The sequence below is a fragment of the Amblyomma mixtum genome, chromosome 8 (genome assembly GCF_055824585.1).
Source record: "Amblyomma mixtum isolate Tamu chromosome 8, ASM5582458v1, whole genome shotgun sequence".
NCBI lineage: Eukaryota > Metazoa > Arthropoda > Arachnida > Ixodida > Ixodidae > Amblyomma > Amblyomma mixtum.
This window is the reverse complement of record NC_143019.1, coordinates 14,806,041-14,825,014: the sequence shown is the minus strand read 5'-3', so window position 1 is coordinate 14,825,014 and position 18,974 is coordinate 14,806,041. Positions and strand designations below refer to the sequence as shown.

The 18,974-nt window shown below is 53.1% G+C and overlaps 1 protein-coding gene across 3 annotated transcripts in view; it reads right to left on the bottom strand.

Moving 5' to 3' along the window:
* Trim9 (E3 ubiquitin-protein ligase Trim9) overlaps positions 1-18,974 on the bottom strand; it is a 253,305-nt gene that overhangs the window by 5,646 nt on the left and 228,685 nt on the right. For 2 of the 3 annotated variants that reach the window (XM_089556573.1, XM_089556571.1), the window contains 3 exons: positions 18,508-18,528; positions 12,236-12,375; positions 2,716-2,854 (listed from right to left, as the gene is read on the bottom strand). In XM_089556573.1, coding sequence (XP_089412699.1) covers positions 2,716-2,854; positions 12,236-12,375; positions 18,508-18,528 — 300 coding nt within the window. The remainder of the gene's footprint in view (positions 1-2,715; positions 2,855-12,235; positions 12,376-18,507; positions 18,529-18,974) is intronic. The other variant, XM_089556572.1, reaches the window with a different exon arrangement.

Below are 18,974 nucleotides of genomic sequence, written 5' to 3'. Positions count from 1 at the left end.
GATAAAAAACAAAAGAAGGCAGAGATTTAGCCAAGGTTCAAGTTTTAGTGTAGCAAAAGGCTTGAGGAAGGAAAGGGGTGAGGTCTTAATCAACCAACCAGCCACCGAGTCAAAAGCTGGCATAATACGTAGTGAAAAAATTTGCTGGAAATGTGCAGGTGGGGCAGGTGCCAAGTAGCTCCTGTGGAACATTTATAGAATGACTCCACACATCCCCTGCTGAGCTATGCGAGGAGATCCTTAGAAACATAAAGCTTTTTCTCAAAAGCGAAGTGGCTGTAGATGAATGCTTGTTCTACTGCATGTAGATGAATGCACTGCATGCAGTGCAAGCCAAATATGTTACTGTTCAACAAAGCTTTACAAAGAGAACTACTGGACACTTAGAGTCCTGCGTGGCGAATTACACCGAATGCTCAAGCAATGGCTATTTTTGCTTCTACTATGATTTTGCTTCTTTAGGAGTGGCCGGGTCAAATTTGAAAGTCACCATCGCATTAAGCGTGTTCAATTAGTCTGGATATCGATTTTGTTCCAAATCCGAGGTCAAATTTCGACGATGGGGTGGGCCAAATTTGGGAGTGGCCTGGGTCAAATTTGGAGGTTTGGAGGTAACAATCATATTAGGCACATTCAAATCAGGCTAGACATCGATTTTGGTATAAATCCAAGGTCAAATTTCAGAGGTAGGCTGGGCTAAATTTGGAAATGCCCCAGTCCAAATTTAGAGGTCACCATCGTGTTGACCTTAGTCAAATTAGCCTGAATACCTATTTCGGTCTAAATCTGAGGAGGTGAAATTTGGGGTTGGGGTGGGCCAAATTTGGAAGCCACCATCGTATTGACCATTGTCAATTAGCCTGGATACTAATTTTGGTCAAATCCGAGTTCAAACTTCGGTGGTGCGGGAGAGTCAGATTTGGGGACACCATCGCATCGGCCATAGTCAAAGTAAGCTTCGGCATCTGACTTAAGGCTGTTGCTATGAATCGTTAAGAAGGGCATTTGAAGGTCAAAAGAATGCATAAACTGAGACTCTAGTTTCTGCACTTAATATAGCTATCGATCTAAAAATTAAATGGAGGAGGGCTTCAGAATAATTTGGACCACCTGGGGATCTTTAATGTGCAGTGTGCTGTGCAATGTCGGTGCACATTAAAGATCCCCAGGTGGCCAAAATTATTCCGAAGCCCTATACTACACCTCTTTCACTGCTACCTTCCCTCGTGGCGCGGTTTAGGTGCCCACCGAGATGCGAGACACTGCGCCATTTCCTTTCCTCTAAAACCAATTTTCAAGATATCGCCACGCCACCCCCGGCCGTTTTCCCAAGCTAACGGTGGTGACGTCAAGACGGCTTTCGCGTGCGGATCCCTGAGGCTAGGCTGCAGCGTTCTTCACCTCGAAATGGTCACCACGGAGACGATTTCTTGATGTCAAGATTCAAATGAGGGGGGGGGGGGACCGAAAAAGCATCCATCCCAAATATATCCACAAAATCGATGAGAACGAACACTGTCTCCAACTGCGCCAAGGAACGAGTACAGGTGAGCCCCTTCAAAGTAGTAGTAGCAATTTATTATTGCAAAAGAATAGAAAGGTAAGAAAAGACGTTGCCAGTCGCGACAACTGCTATCTAATATCTTAAGCACCCAAGCTGCGGCAGGCGGAAATAGACAGGGAGAGGACAGCAAGGTGTACTTACAGAGGGCAGCGATAGCAAGAAAGGACAGGGGAGAGCTTTATGCACTATTGCCGCGAATCTTTGTAGTGTTTGTTCGTTCATTCTTCAAAGCTGCCGACACGCCGCATTATCGCTTTGTCAGTGACGCAAGACGCGACCAGATTTATCTCGATTGATCGCATCCAGGCGCAGCCGATTCTACGTTGTTCAAGAATGCTGGGGTAACTTTGTACGCTTATCTCGAAAGTTCGCTATCAGCTTTAAATCGAGTGCAGCTGAGAGCAGCAGGCCTTCTGTTCGACGACCGCTGAGCACGCTTGCTGCTACGCCGCCGCCGAGACATCCAGTTCTTTGTGGACGCAAGTCATCGTTTGGAAGCCGTTTTCGCTTTCTTCCTGCACTTACAGCGTTTACAAAAATATAAAAAAAATGGCAGTGGCTTAGCTCTGGTTAAGCCTGGATACACCATCGAAAAGCTGCAGTTAATGCTTTGTTTGAGGTCATGGCTGTCGCAGTTCGCGCACAATGTACTGGGAGCACCACGGTAGCGGTGCAGATTTTGAGCCAACTCCCTCGCTACCACTTCTGGGTCTTTTCTTCCTTCCATGGCGAATGTCTGCGCCTCTTCTACGGCCGCCGCCGCCGCTCACGCGTGCGTTTTCGCAACGCCTTGCGAAAGAACCTTCTCTTGGGACGGAGACCGCCCTCCCAACCGTCCCAAGCGTTTAACCGATGGCGAGAAGTAACGACGGAGCGCGCGCCGCGGCACGTCCGCACGTCCGCCGCCGCCGCTCGGGCGTTATCGCAACGCCTTGCGATGACGCGATAAGAACGCGATAAGAACCGCTAGCAGCGGCGAAGGGTAAACCGGTGGCGAGGAGGAGGAAGGGCGCGCCGCGGCGGCGCCAAGGAGTGGCTCACGCGAAGCGCGTTGTTGACGAGCCTAGTGAAGCTTTTCGCTTCAAAAAAAAAAGGCGAAAGTTGCCGCTGCGAGCATAAGCCGCCGCTGCTACCACAGTGTCGCCACCCACCTTCGGCCGTGTGTAGCACGATGACGTCGCTGTAGGGCCCCTCGCCGGTGGCGTTGTAGGCCTTCACCCGGGCCCGGTACGCGCTGTTGAAGTGCAGCCCGTCCACCGTGCACAGGGTCTCCTTGCCGCAGTACACCTCCTGCGGGCATCACGAAAAGAAAGGGCACACACATCACACCCTGTTGCCACGCGTGCGAGATCGTCCTAAGGCCACAGAGGAGGCACAATGGGAAGGCGCACCACGGTAACGCCCATAACACTTCTGGGGTCGCCTAGGTGGTCGAAACTTCCGGAGCCCTTCACTACGGCGTCCCTCATAGCCTGTGTTGCTTTGGGACGTTAAACCCCAATAAACCATAAGTTAAATTGTATATACACTGATTAAATGGTAGTTTACCTACATGGCGAATAGTCCTCACGAGCAACACGGTAAGCCGTTTCGTCTCGCCTGGTCTAGCGTCGCCGCCAGCTTACAATTGCATTGACTGAAACCCCGCATCATATTTGTTTTGTACGGCAGGTACAGTGGTGAGCTATATTTTGAGCGTCCGTTTATTCGTTCCCCTATAATCATGCGCGACAAGCGCAGTTTTTTCTACTTTCTAGTTTTTCCGCTTTTTAGTTGCTACTATAACTAGTTTTTCTCTTGCCGTATAATATAAAAAGAAAGCGTTTCTCAAATTCAGTAATAAATACCCAGAAAATCGGAAATTTGCGCAAGAAGTTTGTTCCCTCTAGCGGTGGCGGAGGGCTATAGAACCGGGCGGTCACTAACAATACTCACGGACTCTCAAACAGCCTGCCGAAATTACATGAATGGCAGGATAAGTCGTCACGCGCTCCGTATACTCCTCGCAACGAGCGACAGAATTAAAAACCAGGAAGAACAAAACGACAAGATCCCACACAAAATTGTGTGGGTACCGGGGCACACGGGGGTGGCAGGGAACGAAGAGGCCGACAGGATAGCTCGAGGATACATTACTTTCCGAGCATCCGACGAGACCGCGGAACTCGCGCTAGCACCCAGGGAATATTCGGCCATACTACAAAACTCTAGAGGCAGAAGAATGCGATACCCCCCACCGCACAAATCTCTCAGCAGAGAGGAAGCTGTCACTTGGAGACAATTACAAACAGGCTCTTTCCCAAACCTACATATACTAAACAAAATGCACCCTACGATATACACGGACAAATGTCCCTGGTGCAACGAAAAACCTACTCTATACCACATCACATGGGCCTGCCAAACCATAGACGTGGTCCCCAAAATACAAAACCCGAGTGCGGAGCAGTGGGAGACTCTGCTGTCCAGCGACCGCTGTGAAGACCAACAAGGTCTGGTACAGCGAGCTGAACGGGTGGCAGTGGCCAGCGGAGCCCTGGACTGAGGGCAACCGACCACTGATTAGAGGCGGACGACTTCGCCAGAGAAGGCTCCTGGGGGTAGAACCAACACGTCTCTGAAGATGCCCCCAAACCGCAGGAAAAACCATTAGTGTAAATAAAGTTTTCCCTTCCTTCCTTCCCTCTCACACTGCTCACGACTGTACACTGAAAAATCTGCGTGCTCGTCTGCGGTCAACGGTTACTCGCAAGGTGCCTCACGGAGGCCACTGGACCATCAATATGCGTTATACAGCTATAGTCGGATACAACTGAAGAACGAAGCGGCTTTTCCCTGTCAACGGACCCCCTTTCCAGCCAATGGCGTCGGCCGATTCTCGTGAACCTGCTATAGCGTCACAATGCAGGGAGTGGCAGATGAAAGGGGATAGTCCCTTCCCTGCATTGTCACGCCAGCAGTGAGCCAGGAAGGCAGCTCGGCAGAAATAACGAGGGACCGCAATGGCCGCCGAATGAGCGAGGGGCAACTCGAGCCAGCCTGCACCTCGCTCCCCCGTTTATGGCTCTTGGAATCTAGCGACACGGCGCTCTCCCCTGCAGGCGTCGCATAACTATAAAAGCGAGGAGGTGCGGGCTCTCTGGCGGGGCTTCGGCACACAAATAACAAAGCTAAATCGCGCGAACGCTAATGCGTGTAGGCGCGTGCGCCGCGTATGACGTCACCGCACAGGCGAGCTGGAACATGTCCCGTTCCTGCTGTTTTCTTCCTAGCGAATTTCATCCGCCTGCTGCCTTCGTTTCGCCAAGTTAGTAAATCAAGTCACAGCAAGGATCCTCGTACTATACGCTTCATTTCACGCGCACTCGAAGCCCCTATTGCAGAATAGTGCTTGGTCACTCTGTTGTAGTACTTGAGCACTTGCTCCCATGTTGTTGAACCAAACAGCCCTCGTCCGTCAGCCCCGCGGCGGCTGCTAAGCACACCACCAAGGCGGAGTTAAGATCCGCCACGCAATAGAGGGCGCTAAGAACCTCTGGATCTGGAGAGGCCGCCATTGGAAACTGAACTTAATTGTCGCCTAGAAGACACTGGAAAACACTTTGTAAGCCAGTGGAACCGACTTGAATGATTATTATTATTGATTGTAGCGAGAGCTACACTACGCCATCTCTTCGAGCCTTCAGCGTGGCACCCCTTGAGCTCCGTGGCCTCGAGCCGGTTGGTCACGTGGTGCGGAGCAGCTGCAGCTGCCGGCGGCGCGGCGCGCCGGCGAAACCTACATATACAGGAACTCTAGCGAAACCGAGCTGCAACAGCTGTGCAATGCACCGTGTCGAGTGGGGGGGGGAGAGGTGTCGCAGCTGTGTAAGTAGGGGGCTCGGCGGAGCTCTCGCGTCACTCCAGGTTTAACCAGAGCTAAATTATCATTATCATGACGTTGATGACAGCCCCTGCCCCTTCGATAGGAACCGAACGTATTCGCAGAAGCGGCCAGCACGACGAATAACGCGGCGGCGCCGATCACATACATCATGTATGCGTTGCACTCCACAGCTATGATGTCTGGCGATATGGTCACCGCCATTACTTTACACAGCAACCTCGATCACCCATTTCACCTTGTGAACTGAACACTCATCACAGCAAGTGTGTTGCACGTTATGCCGAGCGCGAGTGTGCACGCGAGTTATCCCCCCACCTACCTAACCACAGACAGTGCCGGTGTTTCGTGCCCGTGTTTGCTGTATGCGGATACACACACACACACACGCGCGTATGGGAGATTTAAGTGCTGGGGGATGAGGGTCGCGGATCTCAAGAGCCCCACACGGAAAGGAAGGCTATACTTTGGTCGAATTGACAACGAAACGAAAGTTCCCCGGAAATTTGGGATTATACAAAACCTCGTGTTTTTGGGGTGCGTACTCGGAGGCCATTCCCGATAAGCTGTGGCAGCCGCAGAGGAAACTGTCCATCGCCCACGCTTTCAATATTGTTTATGGCCGAGTCACACTGAGGAAACAGTCCGCCAACCCGTCCGACAAAACAGTGTTTTCGTCGGGTTGGCGATCCTGTCACACCGCGTCAACACGAACAGAGGGTAAACATGTCGCTGTCTCCCGCCAGCCTGTGTTGGCCACATGTGCGCCGCTTGTTCACAAACTCTCTGTCACACCGGAAAAACCACCTCAATCACGTTCCCCGGCGCTTCTCTGCCTTTGCTCGCGCGCTCTCCTCCGTGCGTGTGCACAACCGCGGAAACTGGAGACACCTTGCGCTGTCGTAGCTACTGGCGGTTTTGCAGAATATCGAACGAACTATGATCGTGCGCGGCGGCTGAGGTGCAGCCTTGCTCGATTCTGACTCGGACGACCAGCCGCCACCGCAGAGAAACCGCGCTGGATGATCGACTGGCTGAGAAGGGCGCCTGAGAAAGGCGTTTTCGAAAACTTCATGCGAAAGAATTAAACACGGACTACATGCGTCTACTTTCTGTGCCCTGTGTCTACTTCTACACATTTTGTGTTTTGCGCTGCTGTTCCACAATGCATTATCAACCCGGCCGGTCACTACAAATCACGCCACAATTTCGGCAGATTCATCGAGTTTGTTCCAGGCTCTGAGAGTACTAAAAAAAAAGATATAATTGTACGCATCATTCTTGCAATCAAATGGGAACCCAGTAAAGTTATTCTGATTGCTATCTCAAAGAAAAAAATGCAGCACTGCTTTCTTCTTCACCTCAAGTTCAAAAATAGCAGGACAGGTAACTGGTAACTCGCGCTCACCTGTGAAATACAGTCCCAACTAGCAATCTCTTGAAACACAGATTCCTTCAGATCACACCGTTGATATTTTGGGTCTGTTATATCCCATGGAAAACGCCTCTCTTCAATCATCCCGATCAGGTCACTTTCCTGGCGGCACGAGTACGACGGCAGCATGTTCACGCGAGCAACTGGCACGCTCGTATGCCGGCTCCTGCTCGGGTGGTTCTAGCGCACAAACCCGTCAAGAAACTTCTGGAACTCGCAGCCGAGGCAGTCCCTGGAACAGGACATTCCTTTTGGCTCCCTACAGAACCGCGTTCGTCAGAAGTGTACGCTTGCTCACAAGAATGCGACGGGGAGAGAACGTGCTTCTCCACGGCGGCCGCACCTGCCAGCCGACGGTGGCCAGGGCAGCCTTCCCGTCTGTATGCACCCGCCTGCAAGACGCCGTACCGCAGCAGACAGCATTACCACGAAAGGAAGCGCTCTTTTTTTGCACTTTGCAAACGAAGTTTCCAAGCACGAAAGGCACAAAAGCGGTGAATCACCGCAAAAGGCTTGGTTTGTTCGTGCGGTGTCGCCAGGAAATTCGCCCCGCCGGCGAACAGCGCCAACCGTGTCCACGAACGCTGTTTGTTTGTTGTTCCGGTTCCCGGAAGCTGTCATACCGAGGGAACACCCCAGAAACCTGTCTCGTTTCCCTGCCGTTCGTGCAGTGTGACAAGAAGTTGTGGGACAAGTTGGTTGGGCGACTTGTTGACGGCTCGCTTGCGAACATGTTTGGTTCATGTCGCTGTTGTGTTCCCGCAGTGTGACTCGGGCTTTAGAAAGAAAGAAGACACAAACATAGTGGGAACAAGCCGCCGGCTACGATTTTCTACGGAACAAGCAGACGACGTGGTAGTTCCTAATAAAGGCCTTGACAGCCGACGAGTGGCACGGGATCGCGGCTCAAGAACCGCTCCCTCACAAACTCATACCCAGCGAGTCCAGAATTCGCAGCGTTCGATTTGTCACCGCGGTTTCCCCCGCGTTCCGATATTAAGCAGTTCTATATACCGCACGACGCGCGCAGCGACCACCAGCTCGATAAAGCGCCTCCAATCAGAACCCAAGGCGCAGCTAGCCTTCACAACAAGAGTACGCGTCGCGCGACGTTAACGCTCGGCACAACACGAGGACAGGGTCCGTCCGCGGTGGCGCGAGGCAGAACAAAGATACAGAGGCGTCCCGCACACTGTGACGGGGAATGTTCGCGCCGCAGCACCCGGCGCCGTCTCCTCCGCGCTATGAAGTCCATCGACTTGGACAGGCGGCGCGAGCGGTTCGGTCCGCGCGCGCTCAGCCAACTGTCAACGCGGATCGCCGGGCGACCGTGCACCCCCCCCCCCCCCCCCCCCCCTCCATTTCATCTACCAGCGCCGGGAGTCTCTCTGACAGGCAGGGCGCGACGGCAGCCGGCAGAAGGTCTGGCAGCGCGGGACTGTCTCCACCGCGTGTCGCCCATTTCGAGTCGTGAGAGAAAGAGGGGGGGGGGGGGGGGGTGGAGAGAGCGGTTTCCTCTTGGCAACGCATGTGACAGCGGCTGTGCTGGCGCCGCGCTGAAATAAATACCTAAATCAACCAGTGAAACCACGTACCAGCGTGTATCAGTGCAAAATTCACTGGCGCCTGCAGTGTCTTTCAAAGCACGCGCGCGCGCGCGCGCGTTTCTTAACGAGCTCGGTCGGCTCGGTGGACAGCGCGCGCGAGCGCGCGCAGAGCCGACTTTCACCCGAACGGCCAAACGTTCAGCGCTCGGGAAAGAGCGCCCTCGAAGGGCGCGTACGCCGACAGACCCTTCCCTCCTCCGCCCGCGCGATCAGTCACACGCCATCGCGCCAGCGGGAGAGTCGGAGAGAGGAAACGAGAAGGGCCTCGGCGCTTCGGAGAGCGGGTATGACGCGGGCTCCGAGAACGCGTAGTAGCGTCGTACTCGTCGATCTTTGGGCGCGCGGGCCTCATTCGATTACGCCCGGCCGACCCAAAGGTGAAAGCGGCAAAGCCGGTGGGAAGAAAGAGTGGAGCCGGAACATGTTTTACGAGCCGCCTGGACACGAGGCCGCCAAGAAAACCCAATAAAGCTAATGCTCCGGGGGAGACGCGGTCGACAAGCGCGCCCGGGTGCCATCCATCTGGAGCGGGCCGTGCATCCATCCACCTGAAACCGGCCGCACGTGTTGTTGGTCTCGGCGGAGTGTGTGCGAAGTACTAGCCGCAGTGGCCCTCCGCCTCCGCTTGCTGGTCAACGCAGAACCCAGGAGAGAGCTCGCGAAGGCCGCGACCGTGGCCGGCGGAAAACATGGCCGGAAGGGGTACCTCATTACCGGGACATTATAAGCTGACCGCTCGCGCGCAACTCAAGCCCGCAGGGCCGTCGAGAGCGGCGAGGCTATGATCCCAGTTGGGTGTTCCACGTAAAGCGCAGCCCCTCGAAATCTGCGCCCGCTTCGAAAGCTCAGAACAATGTATACAGGAGGATCCCAAGAAAAAAAAAAGTGGCAGGATTTTATCGTAGTTAAACAGAGTAGACATTGCGAAAGCATGTGCCTGGCTGACTCATGGTTTTGCTTTGCTCGGTCGTCGGCCCGTCTGGAGTTGATGTTAGACTCGGGTTAAGCTCTGATCGAGGTTAAGCAGATCTGATCTGTCCTCGCCGCAGATGGAAGGTGATGAAGACGACGACGTGCAATGCACAGAGGGAGAGAGTGTTGCGGTTTAACGCGAGGCATGATCGGCTGCGGCGATAGCGTATAGTGCTCTCGTGCAGTGGCCAGCGAAGCTGATCTGTGCGGCGCGGGTTCGAAACTCGGTCGCGGCAGTATTTATTTCCGCGCCCTCAAGGTCATGCAAGCCATAAGATTCTTGGTAGGGTTTGAACCCGTCAAGTAGTGCTTCGCACTAAAAGCGGGTAACTTCTGCGATTGCTACACTTTCATTGCACCGGACGTCACATCCACCCTTCGTAGCCGCCGCGGTGGCTCAGCAGTTATGGTGCTCGGCTGCTGTCCCAAAAGACGCGGGTTCGATCCCGGCCGCGGCGGCTAGAATTTCTTTGGAGGAGAAATTCTAGAGGCCCGTGTACTGTGCGATGTCAGTGCACGTTAAAGAACCCCAGGTGGTCGAAATTTCCGGAGCCCTCCACTACGGCGTCTCTCATAGCCTTAGTCGCTTTGGGACGTTAAACCCCATAAACCAAACATCCACCCTTCGTCGATGCGGTCAGTGCAAGAAAATGACCGCGCGACACGAACCATTCAGAAGGAATAAGAAACAACAGGGACAGCAAATTACCTTTTGCGTTCGAAATGCGTTAGAATCAGAAGCTGTCAATGCCTTTACCGGAAGCGGAGTCACTTACGGCCTGGTGACGTCACTTCACTTCATCCAATGGGAATTGGCCACTCTGGTGACGTCATTTCCCTCCAGCCAATGGGGAGTGCGGTCTGGTGACGTCACTCCCCACCAGCCAATGGGCGAATTTCATGGCCGACGACACATTTCTTTCCCGATGAGGCTTATTTTAAATGCTATTGAATTAATAACGAAAAGCGCGCTACTCACTTCATGTGCTTTCGTAGACTGCGTGCTAATAAAGTGCCTGCTTTCTCCTACTGCCTTCGACCTGCACATCGTTTTCCGCGTTGGCCTCGACGACTGTTAACTGCTACGAGTGACCTGGCGGCCCAGTTTTGATACGAGGTTCACGCTATTCTCCTCGTCAGCCTTTTCGGACCGCGTACCGTTGGCTTCGGGCACGAAACTCGAGCTCCAATCCAAGGTGCGGCTTGTGGTGCGATCGACCCGTTGAGTGCTTCCCCACGCCTCGAGCGTCACCACAGCCGGCGAGCGTGCACAGGCACAAACAACGGCCCAAACATTACTCACGCTCGCCTCGATCCAGCCGCGCAGGCATCCCGCCTTCGCGTGCTGCGCATTCTCGAAACCTGACAAAGCACCCTCGGGTACGTTTGCGAGAAAATTAAAATTGGCACATTTCCACGAGCTAGATTTCGTGTTTTCTTCTGTTTCCACTTACCCTATACTCTGCATTTTTGTATATTACTTCACTTCTAGTGCAACAGCATTAGGAGGGCCATGAAGGCGATAACTTTCCGCCGTAGGCATCGGCGTCTGTGTGAGGCGCCTCCGCCTTCTAACCGTGGCAGGCGGAGAGAGGGAAATTTCCCACTCTACATGTAGGGGAGAGGAGGGAACGGTCGGATAAGAATGACTCAGCAAAAATAAATAAAAGAGGCGATTACAAATAGAAATGGAATAAGAATACAATCCGTCAGATGTTTTACGGGGACTGTCCGCCAGCCGTCCTGCTTAGCTCGGCTCGTAGAGCGACTGTTCCAAGGAAGCGGTGGTCCCAGGTTCGAACCCCGAACCAGAGCGAATTTTTCTTTAACTGCGAAGTTTCTCCGGAAGCTGAACAGCTTTCCTTTTGTAGCCCTATGGCTGCGGTTGGGTGGATGCCAATGAGCATAATTACTTCCTTATTAAGATTACAATAAGAATTGGAACAAAAATAGTAGGAATAGAATCAGAATTGGAAAACAGATTGCCAAGAGAAAGGAAAATGTCACTGAAATTTGTCCGCATCAACCACTGATCGCCGCTATTTTTTTCGTTTACAACTTTATCATGTTGTTACTCCACACCCCGCAGTGGTGCCCCGTGAGGTAGAGTTCAAACAGATCAATATTGCAGCAAATCTTTGTAGTGTTTCTTTGTTCATTCTTCAAAGCTACCGGCACTTTATCGCTTTGTCTGTGATGCAAGAAGCGACGAGATTTATGGTTTATGGGGTTCAACGTCCAAAAGCGACTAAGGCTATGAGGGACACCGTAGTGGAGGGCCCCGGATAATTTCGACCACCTGGGGTTCTTTAACGTGCACTGACATCGCACAGTACACGGGCCTCTAGAATTTCTCCTCCAAAGAAATTCAACCGCCGCGGCCGGGATCGAACCCGCGACTTTCGGGTCAGCAGCCTAGCACCATAAACACTGAGCCACCGCGGCGGCTCCAGATTTATCTCGACTGATCGCATCCAGGCGAAGCCGCTTCTACTTTGTTTCAGACCGTTCTAGTAACTTTCAACACCTTATCTCGAAAGTTCGCTATCAGCTTCACATTGAACACGGCCGATAGCGGCCGCCGACCGCCGAGCACGCCTGTTGCTACGCCGCCGCCGAGTGATCCAGTTCTTTTGCGGGCGCAAGTCAGCCCAAATAAAGAGTTTCGTTTGGAAGCCATTCTCGTTGTTTGGAAGCCTGCTCGCCGGTCTGCAGCCATCACTACGTGACAATATAGTCCATAACTTTAGTAGTGCAGCACATCTATGACTTACTCTGAAGGGCCCGGCGTTTCCGTCGTCCAGCTCCAGGACGTACCCCTGGACGAAGCTGCCCGCGTGCTGCTGCCAGGCGACCGTGACGCAGTTGTTCTCGGCCGTCGAGTCCTCCGGTATGAGCTGCGGCGCGCCCGGCGCTGTGGGGAGGGAGGAGGGGGGAGGGGGGGAATGTGAGAAAGGTTATGAGCATCACACATGCGCACACGAAGGGCCGGATACGAGCCATCGCCGCAAGCTCAGCCGCATAGCTTCGTTGTTTTACAGGTGAGCGAGAGAACAGCTCCGGCTCGAAAACTGCCGGCGCTGTAAACAGACGGCGCTACAGCCAATCAGAGGGCCAACTTTCAAAGCCGCACGTGAGCATGTACTGCGCGTGATTCGCTGGTACTGCTGCTACAATGGTTCCTCGTTGGCTCAAAACTCGCCTAGTTCGAACTGCCGGTTTGTTCGAACTGACGCTTTTGCCCCGTCAACACCGAGTGCGCGAAAACAGACTCCCCTTATATCGAACTCCGCATAATTCGAACAAGTTCTCGTTAATCCTTGAGTCTGAATTATCGGGAGTCGAGTGTTCTGTACCGGTCGAAGGAACACGAAGGAGAACACTTCATTCACATGCAGTCAACGGCTACTCACCAACTATGATTGCCGAACATTTTTTTTTTTTCGCGAGTAGTTTCTCTCGAGGTGCACGATGGTGTTGGAACATTTCCATGCTCCATGCAAAAGTATAAAACTAAATTAGGCCCCTAGGCGCGTGAAGTATTTGTTCCCTTTTACAATGGTCGCACTCGTATATGTTGGCACTCGATCGACTGGCGAAGTGACGCGCGCAACGAACTTCCGGAAACGCTAGAATACGTATGAAATACGCAATACGCACGTTAATAGCCGGGGCCATGATGTTTGTTAGTACCGGCGGTCGCTTCCATTGCAGTAACAAGAGCAATAAAGCAGTAAGTTGGACTAGTCAGTTCAGAGTCTGCGCATGTCCTGTCTTTAAGTGGTCGTCATCGTCTTGTTAGCACAGTAACATTCTTTACGTCAATAACAACCTATGACAGAAAAAATTCCCTCGCACGAAAGGCAAAATCTTCAGCATAATTCGTTATGAAAACCGGTTTTGACTATTAGTAGTGCAGAATGCTGGGCCAGTTGGTGCAGCTGGTGTTTGTGCTGGTGAGTGCGTGCGTGTTTCTCCCCCTCATCTTGTGTTAGTCTGCGCAAATTTTTCCTGAATATGTCGGTTTTGATTCACATTCAGATAGTGGCGGACGGTAACGGTACATGCACTGACATTGTTATAGGTCTTTCTCAGCAATGGATCTACCTCCTGCTGCACAAGAACAGTAACGCGGAGTTTACAGACGGTTGCTAGCATTTCCATTTTTCGGTGTCGAAGAGGCGTGTAATTTTTTGTTACCCGCTCTACTGTTGCCTACACTTACTGAGGCACAGCTCAAGAGCGCTACTACACTCTTCTTGCTGGTGGATATTCGTGAAGCGGAAACTTTAACATCCCAGGAATCATCATCATCATCATCAGCCTAACTACGCTCACTGCAGGGCAAAGGCCTCTCCCATCTCTTTCCAATTAACCCAGTCCTTTGCCAGCTGCGGCCACCGTATCCCCGCAAACTTCTTAATCTCATCCGCCCACCTAACTTTCTGCCGCCCCCTGCTACGTTTGCTTCTCTTGGAATCCACTCCGTTACCCTAAAGGACCAGCGGTCATCTTGCCTCCGCATTACATGCTTTGCCCAAGCCCATTTCTTCCTCTTGATTTCGACTAGAATGGCATTAACCCGCGTTTGTTCCCTCACCCACTCAGTCCGCTTCCGATCTCTTAACGTTACACCTATCATTTTTCTTTCCATAGCTCGGTGCGTTGTCCTTAACTTAAGCTGTACCCTCTTTGTTAGCCTCCAAGTCTCTGCCCCATAGGTGAGTACCGGTAAGATACAGTTGTCATATACTTTTCTCTTGGGGAATATTGTTAAACTGCCATTCATGATCTGAGAGAGTCTGCCAAATGCGCTCCACCCCATTCCTACTCATCTAGTTGTTTCGCTTTATACCGCACCTTTATTGAGAGCCCCCATTCAGAGCACCCTTTAAGGGAAGAGACGAAAAAGGGAGAGAAAGAAGAAAGAGAGGGAGAGGCACCGCAGCGGACAGCTCCCAATTAACTTCGACCACGGCTCTGTAACGGGCACTAACATCACCCAGCACACGGGCGCCTTTTGAGTTTCGCCTCAGAGACACGGAGAAACAGAGAGAGAGGGAGAAAGCTTCCCTTTCCCAACAGTCCAGTCACCTCCTCGAAAACGCGACCGAAAGGGCCATCACAGAGGGCGCTAATCGACCCACACTCGTACATAAGCGAACGTATACGGGCACGCATAAGGGCGCCATGCGCGCATTCTGTATAGACTGCTCCTCACGCTCAACACCCTGTTCGCAGCACGCGAAGCTCATTGGGCTCTCCGAGCGCTCGCCGCCGCCTTTCATATCAAAGCCCCACTCACTTCTCTCGCGACGAGCAAAGAACCGCGCGGTACATCTTAGCGCCTCATTCAACCTGACTCCCCGTTCTCCAACCAGCCTCTTCGTAGAACAATCTCCCCCTTCGCACGACGACGACGTAGCCTGCAAGAAGGAAGGGGGGAGGCAACCTGCTGGCTCTGCGCCTTTTAAAATTGGCCCACCTGCTTGATATGCAGCGGCACTCGCGAGGAAGAGAAAAGCGGGCCTTCCGACGAAGCTCCCGTGTTCAGCGGTGCAGCACCGGACTAGAGCCTCCCCTGCTCACCCCCTACACCCACCGGAAAGACGGGGCGAATGCGCTGACTCACGCTCATGCCACCTTTCTCCCCCCTTCATGCTCCGCGAGCGCCATCTCTACGAGGCAGGCCATCATGCCTTGCTCGCGACAAGGGCTCGCAAGCGACCATGGGAGCTGTATATAGGGGCCGTATATAGTCTCCGCCATGCTGAGTCCATCCGTAGGAAACTCAAGAGGCTCCACATGACGGGAGTGCGAACGGAGGTAGTGTACCTAATCGTGACCCGATTACAGCAGCGGCGCTGGCATCGGTCTTCGAAAAATGACGTCATCACACCTCCCCCCTCCTTTTTTTTTTCTTTTTCCCAGCTACCAAATCGGTTGCCCTCACCTAGCCCAAGAAGTGATGGAAGTACGCAGAAGGAGAAAGAGGAACAACTTCCTTATTTTTTAGACTGGACATACTCAGCGGGCGGATCCCAATTTCAGCAAGCCGTTGGCCGGGGCCGCCATCGTGCAATACGCAAAGCCAACGTGCCTGCACCAGCCCGTAACCAAGAGTCTTTCGCTCACGGCGCAACTTAGCGAAAACGACGTTTTGCGCACACAAAGCGCACGTGTTGCCAGCACCTCTACATTACAGGCGCCACGGTATCTTCCGAGCCGTCAGTCACGACAACACAGAGCGTATCAATTCGTCCGCAATTGCGAAATTACACGTCGCTTCGCTGACAAACCTGCCTGTGTGTTTATTGTACCACGGCCTGCAGAAGCGTGCCATCACACGCAGGGTCACGAAGAAAACGAAGAATTATAAGCGTTTTCAGCGCGCCCCTCAAGAATGACGAGGGCCAGACTGCCACTAAAACGCTTCCCAATACCGTCCCAATACCATCCTCCTCCTCTGGGTGGACGGCTTAAAGGGAAGCAAGGGGTGAACACAGCCAATCCCCTCGACAGAACTGCCCCTCAAGTTAGGCTCAGCCGATAAAAAATACGGGCACCGTCTCCACGCAAAATCTGATTAAAATTAATTTTGCTTAAAGAAAATTTTGGTAGGAGAGTGTGCCCACCTTCTTACAAAAGAATAGTCCGTTCGGGCAGCGACGGCGACGTCGCCAGTGTATCCAGCGTACCAGCCCGCCACTACACAGCCAGCCAGACAAAACACCAGTGCATCCAGGAGCCAGTGCTGTTGGTTCGCGCCACGCATCGCTCAAAGGCTCGCGCTCAAAGGAAAAGAGAGCGTCGGGATCGAGGCACGCGGTTGAAGCCGCTGAATCGACGGCTCCGCCGCCGCGCCCGGGCCTTCCGTCTTCATATTTATTTTCCTTCCGGAACCCGCGTCGGCGGCGGACCGCGAAGGAAGGACGGAACTCGAGCCCGAAGCGCGGGCGAGCGTTGCGCGGTCTTTCTTACACCAGACTCTCACCGGCTCCTCCGCAGTTCGTTACCGCGCAGCTCGCTTAAGATTCCGCCCGCGTGCGCGTCTGAGAAAAGTGAGCGGCGGCGGCGGGGGACGAGGCAAAAGCAACACCGGTGCCACCACCTCTATCCGCGCGGCGCCCCGAATCTCCATACACGAAGAAGGGGACCGATCTTCGCCAGGTGCGATGCCCCCCCCCACCTCCCCTCTGCTTACGTGCTCCTTTCGGATGATGACGACGACGACGATCGAGAGCGACTGATCCTGGGTCACGGAGGCGGAGCGCTTACTTTTGTTGTTCTTTTTAAGGCTTTCTTTCGGAATCGGGGAATCGCGCCGAGCATCCTCAAAAAGGATGCTCTGCGCGGAAGACACCACCGCTGGCGCGAGTTGCACTCAAAACCGCTCGCGCCCGATGGGCGAGACAAAGGACGAAGCAGGCAACGCCGTTGCCGTATATATCGAAGGACAAGAAAAACCGCTTCCCGTTCGACGCAATGAGCGCTGCTCCTTTGGAGGTTCGCTCTCCGTCGTACGTATAGACTGCCTCGACACGGCGCGATGAGTGCGGTCCACAAACAACACTTCATCATCATCATCATAATTAGCATAATCATCATCATCATAATTAGCATAATCATCATCATCATTAGCAGCAGCTTCAGCAACGCCGCGAACACCAAAACTACCGGCCCCACAGTCCAGGTGTGCGACCACTGCAAAATAAATGTCTGCATCACTTTCCCCCAATTAACCGCATCCTGCGTCCGGCCGCGACTACCCTCTGCCAGGGAAGTGTTTAGATAGTTTAGTTCGGGTGGGTTTAACGTCTCAAAGCGACTCGTGCACTGACATCGCACAGTACACGGACCTCTAGAATTTCGCCTCCATATAGAAACTCAACCGCCGCGGCAGGGATCGAACCCGCGTCTTTCGGGTCAGCAGCCGAGCGTCATAATCACTGAGCCAACGCGGCGGCTCAGGAAGTGTTTAGAGGAATTCCCCAAGGTACCTTAAATTTAAAATTAGCGGGTAGTTGCTCATCCTCATCCACCCAAGAGCATCCGTACGGCTACAAAGGAAAGCTACGCAGGCTTCACGCCATTGCTGCATAGTTCCCTATTCGCGTTGTTGATCTATTCGGACTCGCCCTGTTCGTCCGCTAGCCGCCCTGGTTAGCTTAGCTGGCAGAGCGACTGCACGGGACAGGCTGTGGTCCGGGGTTCGATCCCTGAACCAGGAAGAACTCTGCTCCAGCTGCACAGTTCCTGTGATAGCCGTATAGCTTTCCTTGGTAGCCGTATATACCGGTGCGCTTGGGTTGTTTGATATTATGAAGGCAATTGAGTAACGGCAAAACAGCGCTGACGGACGGGACGGAAGAAGATGAGACAAACACATGCGCAGTTTACACCGCAGTTTTCCCTTCTATGCTTTATATTGCACCCCTCTTTCGCAATAAACCATTTGGTTGTTAGTTCAGCGCATGTGTTTGTCTCATCTTCTTCCGTCCCGTCCGTCAGCGCTGTTTTGCCGTACCTTCAACATGAACCAACCAGCCCGACTCAGCCCTCTCCTTGCAATTGAGTAACTTTCTAAACTTGGTGGCTAGAAGATGCCGGAAGCTGTAGTATCGCACCCGGGAAGTTCACGGGACGTGACGAGACAACCGGGCAGTGCAAGCCTGCCCGTAGTAGTTTGTTCGTTTACGTCGAACCGTCTGACGAATTATAGAGAGATGTAGCATAGCGAAGTACGTACAAGCGGAGACGTATACCGGTTTCACGTACGGGATCCGCGCATGCGCAGTGGCAAGCGCGTGCGCAAGAGGCGGACGTAAAACCGGTATACGTCTCCGCTAGTACTTCTTCGCTATGCTAAATCTCTCCATTGAGTGCAGAACTACTATTACAGGCGTATGCAAGGAAACGAACAGCAAAAGGCCCAGACGCATAAACGAGAGCTCAGCAACAAATACGCCGTCACGAGAGGAAAAAGGCGGCGAAGGCATGCACACGCGCAACACGGCCACTCTGTATAACAAGCACTCGTGTTTACCTGCAGACTCGTCTCCGTCAGCTGCGTGAAAGAGGAAAAGAGAGGGAGAGAGAGAGAAAGATGGCAGCCGTGTGAGAAGGGCACGTCCTCTACTTCCCAAAGAAACGGTCAACAGCGATCAGTTAACTGTAATCGATGGTTTAGTGAAGGAGGGTTCACAGTGTTCACTCTATGCTTTTCTCCTTTCAGGAAAGCGCACCCGGACAACAAGAAAGGTGCACCCAGTCAGGCAAGCTCGTAAAGAAACTCCATGCCTTCAATCGATATCCAGCGAAGCAGTGCTGTGGGACTTATGATGGCGGTTCACGGTGCAGAGGTCAGGAAAGTAAGTATTCGGGTAACGAAACCCTTAGTCGGATGCAAATCAAGAACGCAGCGGCAAATGCCTCTCAAAGAAGGTCTTCCAGCCGATGACATTGGCCTATTGTCGTGACGTCGCGGTTAATCTCATTTCACGGAGGCACCGG